The sequence below is a fragment of the Protopterus annectens genome, chromosome 5.part0, assembly GCF_019279795.1.
Source record: "Protopterus annectens isolate FY-2018-M chromosome 5.part0, PAN1.0, whole genome shotgun sequence".
NCBI lineage: Eukaryota > Metazoa > Chordata > Ceratodontiformes > Protopteridae > Protopterus > Protopterus annectens.
The window spans coordinates 674,253,781-674,270,188 of NC_056735.1; the positions used below are offsets into that span (position 1 = coordinate 674,253,781).

At 39.9% G+C, this 16,408-nt stretch overlaps 1 protein-coding gene across 4 annotated transcripts in view; it reads left to right on the forward strand.

The window, feature by feature from the left end:
• The first annotated feature begins 1,450 nt into the window (after nt 1–1,450).
• The window catches only part of CD99 (CD99 molecule (Xg blood group)), an 809,645-nt gene continuing 794,687 nt past the window's right edge, over nt 1,451–16,408 (forward strand). For 3 of the 4 annotated variants that reach the window (XM_044072519.1, XM_044072522.1, XM_044072521.1), the window contains exon 1: nt 1,565–1,746. In XM_044072519.1, coding sequence (XP_043928454.1) covers nt 1,686–1,746 — 61 coding nt within the window. In that variant the 5' untranslated portion in view covers nt 1,565–1,685. The other variant, XM_044072520.1, reaches the window with a different exon arrangement.

Sequence of the window (16,408 nt, forward strand, 5' to 3'; positions counted from 1 at the left end):
AGTTACAATTTATATAATTTGGTGTAGTTACAGAGATTTGTAGGTATTTTCGATGAAACTGTAAACCTTAACTTACAGCCTTTGGGTATTAAGGACTTGCTCACCTTTAAAATCACAGCAGAGTCAAAAAGGGGAGAATGTTCTTATTTTGTTTAAAACTTACATAGTAGACACCATATGGTTAGTGATAAATACTTGGGTAGGTTTCATACATTTCAAACTCCCTGTGCAAGAAATCTGAACAAAACCTAAAATAATGGTGGGAGTGGCCCAAACACCTAAAAATGGGGACAGATTTTAAATGTTGCTCTTAAAAAATATAGGGCTGCTAGAATACAATGATTTGTAATAGCATGAACTTTCTGAAAAATATACAGTTAGAATGTATCTTATTACTTTGTGACTTCAGACCTCCGTGATTTGCCAGAAATCCAGAAATTTTATGAGTAACAAACATACCTCTTAGAACAAGAGATCTGGACAAAGACATAAAAGTGGGACAACGGCCCACAAATCGGGACATTTTTTAAATACTGCTCTTACAAACTTAGAACGTTGCTAATAACAGGTTTTGCATTAGCATGAATTTTCTGAAGGATATGGTGTCTGAAACTCAAATGTCTGTCATTATTTTCTAACTTCAATCTTTAACGATTTACCACTAACTTGCCAGAAAACCACAATTTTATGAAAACAGACCAAAAACACGAGGCCAAAATCTAGACATTCTGCGAAAATCTGTACAGTTGAGAGGTAAAAATTCAAACCAAAAATCTGGAAAGTTGAGGGGTACGGGGTTATTTAATTAATGTATCCACCCTGTTTTTAAACGTGCCTAACTTTATTAGAATCATTAAAACTAGAAGATGCAACAATAAATCTGCAGTCAAAAATTTAGCCTAAATCGTAGCATTTGAAAGGTATGCTGTAAACATCGAGAACAAAGATGCGGTGCTGATTTTTCCAGCATTCTTGTTGCTTTACATCACCAATTGTTTGGTTTGATCTCAAATCAGTTACTGTTGAACGGTCGGTTATCCCATGTATAAACGTAAAACTGAAAAACTTTTTGTCCAAAATAAGACTTTTTGTGGAGATCGTGGTTATCTGAGGTCATACAGCGTTGCTTTATTTCACTTGTTTCCCATTCGATTGTTCTAAAAAATCAAACTGTCGTTTAGTTTTATTTTTTCTCGTTTATTCCTGTTTGGTGTTATTATTACGTTTCTTTAAAACTTAAAACACTATTTCTTTTTCAACGGAGACATAGAGACCCAATAAAACACAAATCAAATTCATTACGAACAGACGAACGAATACGTAATCGGGCGTGGATGTACAACTCCTTTTAGTGTTTCCAAAAAGTAAAAGTACCCTGTGCCACTTTACAGTTTTGTTTATAGGTCCTTGTAGACAGTAAACGAGCAGTGCTTGTTTGTGATTGGTTAATAGTGGAAGAGGGCATTGCGCATCCCAGCTAACGCCCAAAAGTTAGGCAGTACGGTGTAGGGAGTGGTTTTCTTAGTTCTGAATAAGTTCGTATAGTTGGATCTTGGAGGTATAATTGTTTTTTTGTGTGTTTTTAAAGAATATATTTTCTGAGGAGGTATTGACGCGTATATTGGATCTGTTGTCTAGGTGAAGCACCGTGTACGTTTGTGTGGTGAACACGTAACTGAAGAGTCATGTCATATTTTAAGTTTATCGTTTGCGTCTTGGTCTTCGTTTTTGTGTCTGGTATTCTAGGTAAGGTACATTTTGTTGCGGTATTTTGCCTTTTTTCTATTTTTGGATGTGTTTTCCTTATAGAACCAGGTACATCGCATGGCATATAACAAGGTTTGGAATGGTACAGTTCTTTAATCTGTTTTGAGTTTTTATGACGTTTATGGGATTATGGGAGGTTACTAGGCTATCTAGCCGCTTCATCCCAATATAGTACCATAGGTAGTCTGGTCAGTACCCAGGATTTTATTTTTTAATGCCAAGTAGGGTTATGGGCGCTATTCCCAGTAGGAATTTACAGGGGATAGTACGAGGAAAGTATTGGGCAAGCTTTCTAGACTGCTTGTGAAGGAGTATCATTTATATACACCATTTTTGGTAGTGGTGTGTGTATGTGCGCTCATTTTATAAAGAGGAGGACACTATGCACTTTTGGCAACGTCTAGCTGTTACGGTTTAGAGCTGATTTTTTTTCTGACTCCATCAACCCCTAAACATAAGTGTCACACTTTCAAATGCTCGGTGGGACGCTTTTTGTAAAAAAGTAGAGTTGCAGGACACAACTTTTTTTTTTTCCCCGCACCAATTGCAGCGGTTAGTGTTGCCGCCTCACAACAAGAGGTTCGCCGGTTCGACTCTCGGCTGGGGTGCAGTCTGTGCTGAGTCTGCACGTCCTCCCTGTGGTCGCGTGGGTTTCCTCCGGGTGCTCCGGTTTCCTCCCACATACCAAAGAAATGCTGTAGGTGAATTGGACACTATAAATTGGCCCTAGGTGTGCGTGCGCCTTCTGTGGAAGATTGGGTGCTGGGCTGGCAACTTGACACTGTAAAACTCCACTGCCAATCGTGAACTGACAGGTGATCCGCTGTGGCGACCTCTAACCGGGAAAAGCCGAAAGAAGGTTACAACTGCCCAAAGAGGGGCTGTCCTTCGTGGAAAAGACGGGTATCCTACTGCTACCTACGCCCCCACCCCCACCCCACACAGACACTACTTCCTCCGGGTGGACACTATAAACACAATGGTTGCTTTGAAGGCTGGATAAATCAACATCTCCTGTTCATTCAGAAGTGTAAATTGAATGAAGTTGTCAGATATGAGAATTGGTATAATCGGAAATATGTGCGAGTACCGAGTATGAGTTGTGAGCGACTCTATATGGGATGATTGGCATGTGAATCACTCGGCTTTAAGTTATGCGGAGGAGGAACCTAGGAAAGACGGAAATGCGTACGGGCCTTTGAGGACATGGACATGGAGACTTGTAAACTCTACTGTTTTGAAGAGTGGGGGAAACCTTCAGCGTAATTGTAGAGTAATTGTCAAAATTCGTCTGAATAAATGCCTGTGTTATTGTGACCTACTTTTTTCCTTACACTATATTTTTCTGAACATAAGAGAACTTGATCGACTTGGTAGTGCATGTGTTGATTTCACAGCTCTGTCCTTAATCTCCCGTAAAACTAGTACTTTCTGGAGAAAGTGGTGAATTATTGCACTTAAGTCTATAAATCTAATTACTATTACTTATTTCACTAAATAAAATGGAATATTCGCATTTTTGTCTGTTATGTTCGCATTTTTTTTTCTGTTACAGTTTGAAGTTAATACTGTCCCCGATTTATTTTTTTGTAGTTCCCCGGTTGATTTTGTTGAGTATCAGTAACCCACCAGATGCGCAGTAGCAACCCCCCCCCCCCCCCCGCCGTTAACAGGATCACGGAAAAAAGAACAAATTAACGCTCTAGCTAGGCATTCTACAATTTGTTCAAACGTTAAGAATTTTATTTTTTCTGTGTTTAGATAACATCAAACGACAAATATATTTGGGCGAAATTGAAGTATATTAATCCCCCCAGATGCGCAGTAGCAAACCCCGCCAATGACCGTTTGATTGAAAGATGCCACTAAAATACAAGGTCATTTAGACCTGTATTTCGCCATTACTAAAGTGGTTATTAAATATTATATTTGGGAGATCTCAACCTTATTTTGAGGTAATCAGAGTTAACTTTGAGTATGTGTCTACCTGTTTGAGCCAATATTCATTATTCATTTCCCCCTGGAGAGCACTCTGCTTTGGCTTGTAAGCAGCCCCACACACACACACACAATCTTCCACTTCCTTTCTTATTCCCTTCTGTTAGCGAATAGTATCCATAACTGATCAATGTTTGTTAATTTAAACTGAGACCACAGCCTACTGATACAAGGTTCATAGGTTCATACTAGGCTATCTGCCCTAGGGCATTTATAAGCCTAGCCAGAGTATGTTTGGCTTTCGCCACCCATTTTAAATTAATTTTGCTATGCCCTTTTTCGAGGTGAGTATACTGTGCCTCTGTCTAACAGTGACACAGAAGTGATACCCGGGATAAACCTACGATCTCCCATCCACTCATCAAGATTCCTCTTGAAAAGAGTCAATGAGGGACTCTGCCTAACCTGGACTGGGATTTTATTCCAGAGTGAAGGGAGCCTCTGGGTTATGAATCTGTCCCTCCAGCATGTCCTATTTATTTCACTGCTGAGGTTCAAGTCTCTCGAGCGTGTAGCTCAATGGGATTTGGATTTTTTGAGGTGCAGCATGTCCCTTAATTGGTTGGACATGGCCTTATACGTCAGGCACAGGTCACCTCTGAGCAGGCAGTATGCCACTGAGTAGAGCTGGAGTTTCTTTAACCGGGCAGCATATGGCATCTGTTTGAGCCCTTTGATCCTCTTGGTGAGGTACTTTTGGGGTCTTTCCAGTTGCTGCAGGTGTTTGGTAAGGTACATCCCAAAAGGGGCATTGTACTCAATTATGGGCCTGATGAGGGATGAGTAAAGAGGCACGATGACCTCCCTAATCTAGATGTGAATCCCTTCATGATTAGGTGGGCTATATAAAATGTTTTTCTAACCACTTTGGCCACGTGGTTGTCAAATGAGAGATTGCTATCAACGTGGGTCCCCAGGTCCCTAATTACTTCTTCTGTACTTAATGGATTACCACCTATGTGGTAATTTGTGGGCACTTTGTTTTTGCCAAAGGGGATGACTATACACTTTTGGCGTTTAGCTTGAGGCCATGGCTCTGGCACCAGTTGTCTGTTTCTATGAGGCCCTTTTGGAGGATGCTTGTGTCGGCTGGAGAGTCAATTATGGCGCCCAGTTTGCAGTCATCTGCGAACTTGGTCAGCCACAGTCCTTCCGTGTTGGCCTGTACCTCCGAGAAATATATACCAAACGAGAGGTCCCAGGACTGAGCCTTGTGGGACGCCACTTGTAACTGGTTTGGAGTCTGACATGGCTCCAGCAATTCTAACCATGTGGGTTCTGTCCTTGAGCCAGTTTGCAACCCATCTAGTGACATAGGGGTTTATATTTAAGCTGGTGAGCTTATCTATTATGCCCGAGTGGGGTATTGTATCAAAGGCTTTTGCGAGGTCCAGATAGGCTGTGTGGACCACCTTCCCTTCGTCAATGGCCTTGGTGACTGTTTCAAAGAAGTCAACCAGGTTTAAGAGGCAGGATCTGCCCTTAACAAAGCCAAACTGGGTAAGATCCAGTGTCTGTAGGTCCCCAATATCTTTATTTATGAGGTCCATGATGATCCTTTCCATAGCTTTGCAGACCAAGCTAGTCAGGCTTATGGGGCGATAGTTTCCAGGGTCCATTGAGGCACCACCTTTGTGGAGAGGGACCACTGTTGCTGTACGCCACTCTTTGGGTACATATCCTGTAGTAAGGCTGAGATTGAACAGTAGTTTTATATTTGGGTTTAGCTCTTCTTGGAGTTCATGTAGGACGCAGCCTGGGACACCGTCTGGTCCCATTGATGCTGTGTTTTTTGCTTTGGAGAGGGCGGCTCCCACCTGAGCATCTGAGATGTCAGGGGGGAAGCACTCTGCTGGGATAGATATTTGCCCTTTTGGTGGGGAGGGGGGAGAAGTTTGCGCTGAACCTGTCAGCTAGGATGTTGGCAATGTCTGTGGGATCAGTGTATTTTTTGTCATTTTGGACTAATTCTGAGCATATCTGGGAATTCCCACCCAGGTTCCTAACATAACTAAAGAAAGCCTTGTGGTTATCCTTAGTGTCCTGTGCAATTTTTCTCTCTAAGCTGGCCTTTGACGATTTTACGAGTGCCCTTAGTTTTTTGCTAATACTGATCAGAGATGCCTTCCCTTTTTGGGATTTTGCTCTATCATGTAGTAGCTTCCTCCTTCTATTGTATAGTTTGTTTATGGCTGGGGTCCACCAGACAGGTCGTCTGCCTTTGGAGGATTGGGTCTTGGTTTTATTTGGGATTGCATGATCCATGCAGTCCTGAAGGTGTTTATAGAATGCATTTATAAAGGATTCTGCGGTCTGGGCCGTATTTTCCACAGGCCCGGGGGCTTTGAAGGATTCCACCTCGGTTTTAAGGAGTGTGAAATTTGCTTTAGAGAAGTTTTTCACTGTGGTTTTCTGGGCAGGGGGTGGGGTCGGGATGTGAATATCCAGTGAGATCAGTTTATGGTCTGATCTTACCAGTGAGGGATACACTTCTGGTCTGGAGCATAGAGTCCCCATGTTGGTGATGATCAGGTCCAGTATGTTTTCCCTCTTGTGGGAGTGGTAACAAGTTGTTCCATAGCATTTGAGTTTATGAATTCTAGGAACCTTTGGGCAAGGGTGTTGGAGCTAGAGTAATGCTCCCAATCTATGTTTGGGTAGTTGAAGTCGCCCAATATAATGGTGTTCGGAGAGACCTTCATATTTTCCAGTGTTCTCAGGAAGGCCGAGTGGGGTTCCTGGGTTTGGGAGGGTGGTCTGTAGCAGGCTATAAACTGGAAGGCAGTTTTACCCACTGTTAGTTGCACATGGATAGTCTCTGATGTTTCGTGTTTTGCCACCAACCTGGAGGTGTGGGTATCTTTGATGAATATCGATACTCCCCCTACTTTTGTGGTTCGGTCCAAGTTTTGGGGCCAAAAAGCATGGTATGAGGTATAACCTGGTAGTGCTGGGGTGCTCTCGGGACCCCTGAACCAGGTTTCTGTTACTGCACAGATATCGATGTTCTCCATGCTAAGGAGAGTTTCGAGTGCGTGCATCTTGAGGTTTAGACTTCTAGCGTTGAGTAGCATTACTCTTAGTTTCTTATACCTTGTGATACCTATGGAGGTGGGTTTGTCTTTTGAGCCTTGCCTAAAAAAGGCACTACGGGGGTAGCAAGAGCCTTTGCCAATATCCGAAAGCCCAGGGGTGACAGGTGCAAGCCGTCCCTAGCAAAGCATCGTGGCTTGTCGTGCATATCATCCCAAGCTGATAGGCATTGGATCCCCTTTGAATGACACCAATACTTAAGCCAATTGTTGAAATTGATCATCTTGTCTTCATACTGTGGCATCATTCTTGGTGAGGGTAAGATGCTACTCAAGGTCAGGGTCATACCAGCCTGGGCTACATGCTCAGAGAGCTCCTCTGTCTCTTTTCATGTAGTCCAGGGAAGTACGTCTCAGGTCATTCACACCAGCATGGACAATGACTGAGTCATATTTGTACTTGCCTTGGAGTGACCTGAGTGCTTGTGTTATGTGGCGGATCCTAGCGCCAGACAGGCTGCTCACCGTGACCTTCTCCTTGTTCAGCCTGGTGAGCGGGACGTCAGTGTGCCTGACGATAGTCACCTATTACAAGTGTATCAGGTGTGTTGTTTAGCCTTAAGGGCTGTGACTGTTTGGCACACTGGCTTTGTGAGATATGTGTTGCACGTGTTTTTTTTGGGGGTAGCGGTTGCCTGGGTGTCTACTTTGGAGGTCTCTGCTGCTTAGGCAGATCTTTATTTAGAGCCTCCGAGTATGTTTTTGTGTGATTATGTGTTTGGTTTGCCGTCGTGGTAGGTCTATGTGAGACTGGAATTGTAGTGAGTGTGGTTTCCTTCTCCTCCTGACTGGTTTTGCCAGTACTGAGTTGAGAGAGCTTAGCCTCCAGCTTGGCTATATGGTTGCATCTCTCACATGTGTTGGAATTTGTTGGGAGGAGGAGAGGGTTGTCTGTGTACATGAGGCAGTTGTAACATTGCCTCAAGATTCCCATATTCACCAGCTAGAGCAGAGAGGAGATTGACAACTGACCTTTGGACATGCTAGAATAATATTGGGAATTCCTTTATAATTGAAAACAAGGGCCAATGGGGAGCAAGGGTGTAGTGCTTTTAATTTTTTAGTGCTGACTTATAATTGCTTTAGTGAGCAAGTGCCAGGTAACAAGTGCAATGTGTTACAGGTAACTTAAATGCAAAAACGACAAACGGTAACTTTCTTTCAAGCAAAGCAAGGAAATAAGTACAGTAAGCAATGCAGATATCACTAGGGATCCACAGAAGCACTGAGAAGCCGCGTTTTAGGTGGAATTAGCGTTCCAGGGAAATAACAAGCATACAAACAAAGCTAGATTCAGCAGGCCTGGATCTAGTCTGCTACAGCAAACAAGGTGTACCAATTTCAGTAAGATACAGTTCAAATATTCAGGCACTATAAACCTTTAACCAGAAATTCCCAGCTCAGAAGGGCAGAGTCCAGCCTCTCCTCCCACAAGAGTGCAGACCACGAACCTTCTTAATGTAAAATAACTGGCCTGAAGCCCAAGTGCTTAAACCAGAGCTAATACACTTTAAGAATAACAGACACTGAGCTTTCAATCAGCAGTTCCCAACTTAGAAGGATGAAAGCTACCTCATGCCACAAACCTTCCTAATGTAGAACAACTGGTCTGAAGCCCAAGTGCTTAATCCAAAAGACTTGGAATGATAGCTACACTTTAACCAAGTTACTACCAAGCAGTAATAAATACAACTGAATACTTTAAATAATGCCTGAATTAGTGCTCAAGTTATACAAACAAAGCTAGATTCAAAGCCTTTAACCAGAAATTCCCAGCTCAGAAGGGGAGAGTCCAGCCTCTCCTCCCACAAGAGTGCAGACCACGAACCCTCTTAATGTAAAATAACTGGCCTGAAAGCCCAAGTGCTTAAACCAGAATTAATACACTTTTAGAATAACAGACACTGAGCCCTCAATCAGCAGTTCCCAACTTAGAAGGATGTAAGCTACCTGTTCTGCCACTACAGTGCAGACCACACACCCTCTCAATGTAAAACTGGTCTGAAGCCCAAGTGTTTAAACTAAAAGGCTTAGAATGAGTTACACCAAGCAGTAATAAATACAATTGAGAACGTTTAAGATGACGCAAAAGCAAAATAAAGTAGGAAGAAACACAAGCAGAAGAATTTTTATTTTTTTTTTTAAAAGGTTAACCATTTCTCAGGTGGAAAAACAGGATAAGAAATAAAGTTTCAGAGCAGTCCTTTGTCAATTGTGATTGTTTCTCGAACACTAACTTGTCTTTGCTTTGGCTCATTAGCAGCAGTACAAAGAACTGCCTCCCCTCCCCCTCCTTGTTTATTTAAGACAATCCCAAAGTTAATAAATATTACCTGTGGCAGGCAGGCATTTTTAAAACTACAACCACCCTTGTCACCATCATATGTTCATTCATCAGTTAACTCTGTTACTTGATAGTTGCTCTTATGAGGGGGGGCTGGCTCTTGTGAGGGGGCTGGAAACAATCAGGGTCTCTACCTGCTTTGCTCCCCACCCTGCCCCCTATTCCCTCCTGCCCCCCAGTGGTCCTACCTTTATTACACTCACAAACCCCTCCCATCTTTCCAGTAGCCAACCACAGTGCTAACCCAGCACTACCTCCTCCATCTTCCCACTATCACACCTCCTCGACTAACGTGTACAAGCATACCTTATCTATGCTCACTGCATGCACTCTCCTTGCATATTTTGCATTCTACCAAAGATCCATCATTCCTCCACTCAACTACTGCTCGCACCACCACTCATGTCTCACCCTCACTCAGCTCCCCTCCTACCAACTCAAGAACCATCTGTATGCTGCTAAACATGTTCTGCCAACTATATTACTCGAACATAAAGCATCCCTGCAACTTAACATAGTAACCCTCCCACCATACCCATTACCCAAAGAGCACAATCGTAAAGTTTCCCTTATAAACAAACGCATTGAAAAACTGAGAAAACTAATAACCTCATGCATTTCAAAACTAGCCTTAAGTGGAGATATCCACCCCAACCCTGGCCCTACCATCTCCAACCCCAATCCTCATAATCAGACTAGAAACCACAACTTCTACCATATTACAGCCATTAGAAAGCCAAATGACTTCCTTCTAAGCATAAATATTAGAAGTATATCCAACAAAGTCCATTAACTCCATGCCACCATAGACTTGTACTCCCCAGATATAGTCATCCTGACAGAAACCTTGCTAAAACCTCACATTACCAGTGAGCAAATACTCCTTACAGGTTATGGCATACTAAGAGTAGACCGGCTAAACAAGAAAGGAGGCGGTGTAGCTATAATATTTAAACAGCATCTAAACATCCAGATCTTAAAATCATCAGCTCCACAAATAGGCAATGAAGAAATAATATATACCAACCTCAAAATAAAACAAAACCATCAACATAATTGGATGCTACTTCCCACCTGGCCAAAACATCCCTCCACTAGAAAACCTCCTCAGCTGGTCTACCCACCATCTCCCCCAAGAAACTATCATTTTAGGTGATTTCAATATTGACTGGCAATTCTGTTCTGGCAACCATACCAACCCATCATGTAAACCTTCATGGCTTCACCCAACTAGTCCAGTCGCCAAACAGTAAGAGCCCTCAGTCATATATAACAGGCTGCTTATCAGATAGCCTCAGTGATTACTCCCCAACATTCCTACTGAAAAGATATCTATACCAAGCTAAACCTGTCCACCGTCAAATGTGTAAAAAAATAAACTTTAACCCATTCACATTCATCTCGTCCCTCAAAGAATGTAACTGGCATCCTCTAAAGTACCTCGTTGAATTTTTTAATACTAACTTCCTGAGCATCCTTTAATTACCATGCCCCGTAAGACTTTCCAGAATCAAAGCACAAAACACTACGGTGGTCCAGATTAATGATACCAGAACTTCCGATAGTGCATTTACCACACCGCCAGAGGTGGCGGATTCGTTATTACATGCTCCTGCCTCTACACCCCTACCGAACCAGGAGGCAGAGAAAGGAAATAAAGATAGAAGCAGTAAAGATACAGGGGCAATTCTGAAACGCCATGCAGTAGCCCCCCTTTTTTTACCCTATTCAATCAAAAAACCAATAACTTTCAGGGAGAGATCCAGGAGCTGGGAGAAACGAAAAAGGACTCTTTCGGAAGAGAATGGACAGCAAAGACAACGACAGAAGCAGTAAATGACTTTTCCTCTTCTTTGTTTTTTAACCTTTCTAGTTATACGCTGAATGAATCTGATATTAGTCTCCTAAATAGAGGTCTATCGTTTGTGCCTTCACAAGCAAGCTGCTTACAAGATATGTTGATAGATTTAAGACTATTTAGTCGTAAAGTAGCACTTAAACTGATGTTTTATAATGAAGCAAATAATAGTGAAGAGAATAAGAGTGCATTTAGTTGCAAAAAGAAGTGTATATTGTCCACCACTACCTAGTCATGTTGATTGTTTTGTAAAGCTATGCGAAAAAAGTTTGTATGATTATTTCTTTCAAGGCAATAGAAAATGTCTATATTTTAATATGAATAAGTATGAAAGGATATCTCTACAGGAATTAACAGGAGAACACTCCATTATTATTAGACCAGCAGACAAAGGAGGAGGCATAGTGATACTGGATACAGAACAATACAATGCACTGATGGCATTAATGTTAAGTGATCAGGATACATATTTAGAAATCACTAGTGATAAGTTATCAGAAATACTGAATAGAATTACTGATGAGTTATACGACATGCTAATGTGTCGACAGATTGACAAAGTATTGTATGATTTCTTATATATAGAATTTCCACAGATACCACACATAAAAGCATTACCTAAAATGCATAAAGAAATGTCCCCCCCCCTCCCCTTAGGCCCATCGTAGATGGTGAAGGATGGGCCACACAGAACATTTCTATTTTTATAGAGAAGAGCCTAAGACCTATCATGAATCAAATTTCCACCATTCTGAGAGAGAGAGCTATCAGCTGTTGGAGATGCTGAACAATTTGGATATAACTAATTCCTGGGGTTCACATGCTAATTACTTTAGACATACAAAATCTCTTTACTAGTATTCCAAATGATTATGGAATTCAGAGTATTAGAGAATTACTCCAACACTACCCTGAAGTTAGTAGAAATAAAAATATACTAATATGTCAATTGCTGGATATGGTTCTTTCCAACAATGTTTTTTCTTTTTCCAACCATTTATACCTACAAAAGTGGGGTGTTGCCATGGGCACACCCTGCGCTAACACCTATGCCAATTTGGTGATTAATTGGTGGGAAAGGGAATTCCTATTTAGTTATCCTCTATTCAAGAATGCTATTATGTATTCAAGATTTGTAGATGATATCCTAATTATTTGGGATGGAACAAGAGAGCAGTTCTCAAGTTTATTACAATATATGGAGAATACCACTCATTTTCTCAAATTTACTATGGAAGCATCACACATAGAGATTAATTTTCTAGATTTGAATCTGAAAATAGAAGAAGGAAAAATCACATCAAATATTTATAGGAAAAATTGTTGGAAGAATACTATACTCAGCTACGATAGCATGCACCCCAGGCATGTCTTTAGAGGCATTGTTAAAAGCCAGTTTACTCGATTGAATAAATTATGTAAGAAAAAGACAGATTTTCTGTTAGAAGTAGAAGTGATGGAACAACTGTTCCTGAAAAGAGGATATAACAAAAAAATGGTGAGGGAAATAAAAGAACAAGTCATGAAAGATAGAGATGGGGTTTTAGTGGAAAATGACACATGGAGGTCCTACAATAATAATAAGCAAAGATATAACTCAAATTTCAGAGAAAAGTTCAATTCCTGACCACTTATACTAATGATAACAAGAAGATCACACAAATTATAGGACAACATTGGCCAGTATTAACGGTGGATGAAAGAACTAGGAAAATAATAGGAGAAACGCCAAGATTCATATATAGAAACAATAGAAATCTAAAAAGATTGCTATGTAAGACATACAAAAAAGAACTGCCCTCAGTCCCGAGACTATGCTTTAATTTAGGTACCTTTATGCAATAAATGTAATATGTGCAAGTATATTACTGAGGTCCAGGAGTTTATACATCCAACCTTGAATTATGAATTCAAGCCTAGTTTCTATGCCACATGCAACACATGTAATGTCATTTATCTTGCAACATGTGAATTCTGCACAGCTTTTTACATAGGACTCACCAAAAGAGAGTTTAGAAAAAGGATCTATAACCACACATATGATATTAGAAAAAATAATGAAACCAATGCACTGGCCAAGCATATAAAAGAAAATATAACACATAATTTTAAATTTAGAGTTTTACAAATAGTTGAGACAAACATGTATGGAGGAGAATCAGTGAATATGCTTGAACTAAAGGAACTTCATTGGATCCTAAGGATGAGGGCACATTGCCCCCCGGGTCTCAACCAGTATGTTCCAATGAGACCAATACTAAGATAATTCTAATATTTGAACTAGATGCTTGGCCTGGATTTTCTAGGATATTATAGACCTTGTGAGACTATACATAGACTTAAATCTAAATTTATATTAAGTTTTTGCCTAGATAGATGGAAATACTACTTGAATATACACATGTACATACATTTTTCATTTTTTAGGTTTTATTATGTTAAATAACTTATATATTTATAATTAACCGCAACAAGAGAATAATATGTGGATGTATGAAGATCACACACATCATATACATGTTTATTTATTTATTTATTTGAGAAATGTTTACATTTATTCTTACTTCTATAACACTATGTTACAGAAAATAAGCAAGATCACAAATATTTATTATCTTATTTATTTTTCTATTTTGTATTTATTCATCTAACTATTCATTTGTATATTTATATTGATAGGCATATATTATAACCTCATTAGTCAATATATATGCCCAACATCAATCAAATAGGATATATTTATAACTGACAGGAACTGTTAGCAATAAGGTCACTTACATAGTTCCTTTAGTATATATATGTGTCTATATATATATATATATATATATATATATATATATATATATATATATATATTTTTTTTTAGGTATAATATATATTATGTTACATATGTATTTTTAGATATATATATATATTCATTCACTTGTTCACTTATAGATGCTTACTTACTCATATATTAGTGTGTACATTGATCCACTCATATATATTTATTTATTTATCTATTTATTCATTCATTTATTTATTTACTTGGAATTGTTATGGTGAAGTTCTTAATGTTTATGATGAATTGAATATGTAACTATGAAACATAACTTCCAGATAGATAATTATGAGTTTGAATATACTTTCTAAGTATTTTCTTAGTAACCATTTTTTAGTAACCACTGATGTATGTGCTAGATTATTACATCCATACATATATATTTTGGTTTTTAACATTTGAGATGTGTATATGTATACACATTACAGATATCTCTTATTGTCTGCTTTCATAATATACAACTATTATATTCAGTTTAGTTTTAATATGCTACTCAAAGAATTTACAAAGCAGCTTGATTTTCTAGAAGACACCTAAAATGTATATGAATGATGACCTGATATCGTAGAATGAATGCTATCAGCACTAAATGTGAGCATGACTTTAAAAGTAAATTATACTCTTTTATTAAAGAAAGATGGTTGTTAATTAATTAACTAATTAGATGGTGCAATGAAGGATTACAGAGTACTATTTAAGTTGAGCTGCTTTATTCTATAATGAAATCTGATGAAGCGTATCATGGATACGTGAAAGCGCTCATTTCATTTATTTTATTTGTTCGAATAAAGAAGAAGTTGGATTTTTACTGTGAACTGGTGATTATTCCATAGGAACAGAACTGTTTCAGTCGTTTTGCTCTGGTTCACCTGTGTTATTTATTCGTATATATTTTAGGTGATTTCAATATTGACTGGCAATTCTGTTCTGGCAACCATACCAACCCATCATGTAAACCTTCATGGCTTCACCCAACTAGTCCAGTCGCCAAACAGTAAGAGCCCTCAGTCATATATAACAGGCTGCTTATCAGATAGCCTCAGTGATTACTCCCCAACATTCCTACTGAAAAGATATCTATACCAAGCTAAACCTGTCCACCGTCAAATGTGTAAAAAAATAAACTTTAACCCATTCACATTCATCTCGTCCCTCAAAGAATGTAACTGGCATCCTCTAAAGTACCTCGTTGAATTTTTTAATACTAACTTCCTGAGCATCCTTTAATTACCATGCCCCGTAAGACTTTCCAGAATCAAAGCACAACCCTCCCCATGGCTACAAAAAAACAAAGTCAGAAATTAAAAACCGGGATAAAGCCTAGGAGCACTGGCGCAAAACCTCCTCAACTATACATAAATTCCTAGAACTATGCAATAGTCAAAAAGCTAATAAAACAGGACAAATTCCAATACTACCAGTCTGCCCTAGACTCCTCCGAACATAGCCCCAAACAATTCTGGTCCTCCATAAACTCCTTCCTCCACCCAGGTAAAGTCAGTACCCCTCCTCCTAACATCCCTCACTCCTCAGAAAATATTGCTACCTCATTCAACACACACTTCATACAAACCATACTATCACTAGCTAAACAACACAACCCCCCCTCACCTCCAACCCACACCTTCAACTAGTAATCTCCCCACTGACTTTTCTTTTTCTCCTGTACCTACCTCCAACATAAAAGAAACTCTTAACTAAACTTAAGCCCACCAAATTAGCAGCAGACAACCTCCCAAGTGAATACCTACAGATCGCAGCTGATGCTCTGGCCTACCCAGTGTCCATCTTGATTAACCGATCTCTGTCAGAAAGTTACGTTCCCACACTGTGGAAAGTCACACACACATAATTCCCCTCCACAGAACTAACTAATTACCGCCCCATAGCTATTCTCTCTCCACTCTCCAAAATACTAGAGATGCATACACTCTCAGGTCTCAGACTACCTCCTTACTAACGACCTCCTTTCCATTACTCAGCATGGTTTCCGACCAAACCATAGCACCATCACTGCCTTACTCTCCTTTGCTAACACTATTCTTCAGCATAAAAACAATGGCTATCTCTCCTCTATTTTCATAGACCTATCTAAAGCATTTGACATGGTCCCACACAAACAACTTATCTCTGTCCTCCATAACCTATCCTTCTCACAATCAGCCACCAACTGGTTTCAGAGTTACCTGTCTGACCGCCAACAATCTGTTGTATGGCAGAATGGCACATCTCCCCAACTACCTGTCTCCATAGGGGTCCCCCAAGAATCCATCCTTGGACCCCTACTCTTCTCTGTTTTCACCAATAATCTAGCCTCTGCCTTCAAACATAGCACACTCATACAATACGCAGATGACTCATCTTCTCAGCCCAGTCCCTACCCAAACTGCAGTGTCACACAGGAAGCCTTTTCCTCTGAAACTTGGTTATCTGATGCCCGATTAATACTCAACCCAAACAAAACTAAACTACTCCTTTTCCAACCCACCAAACTTACTCAAAACAACTCTCACTTTAACATCACAGCA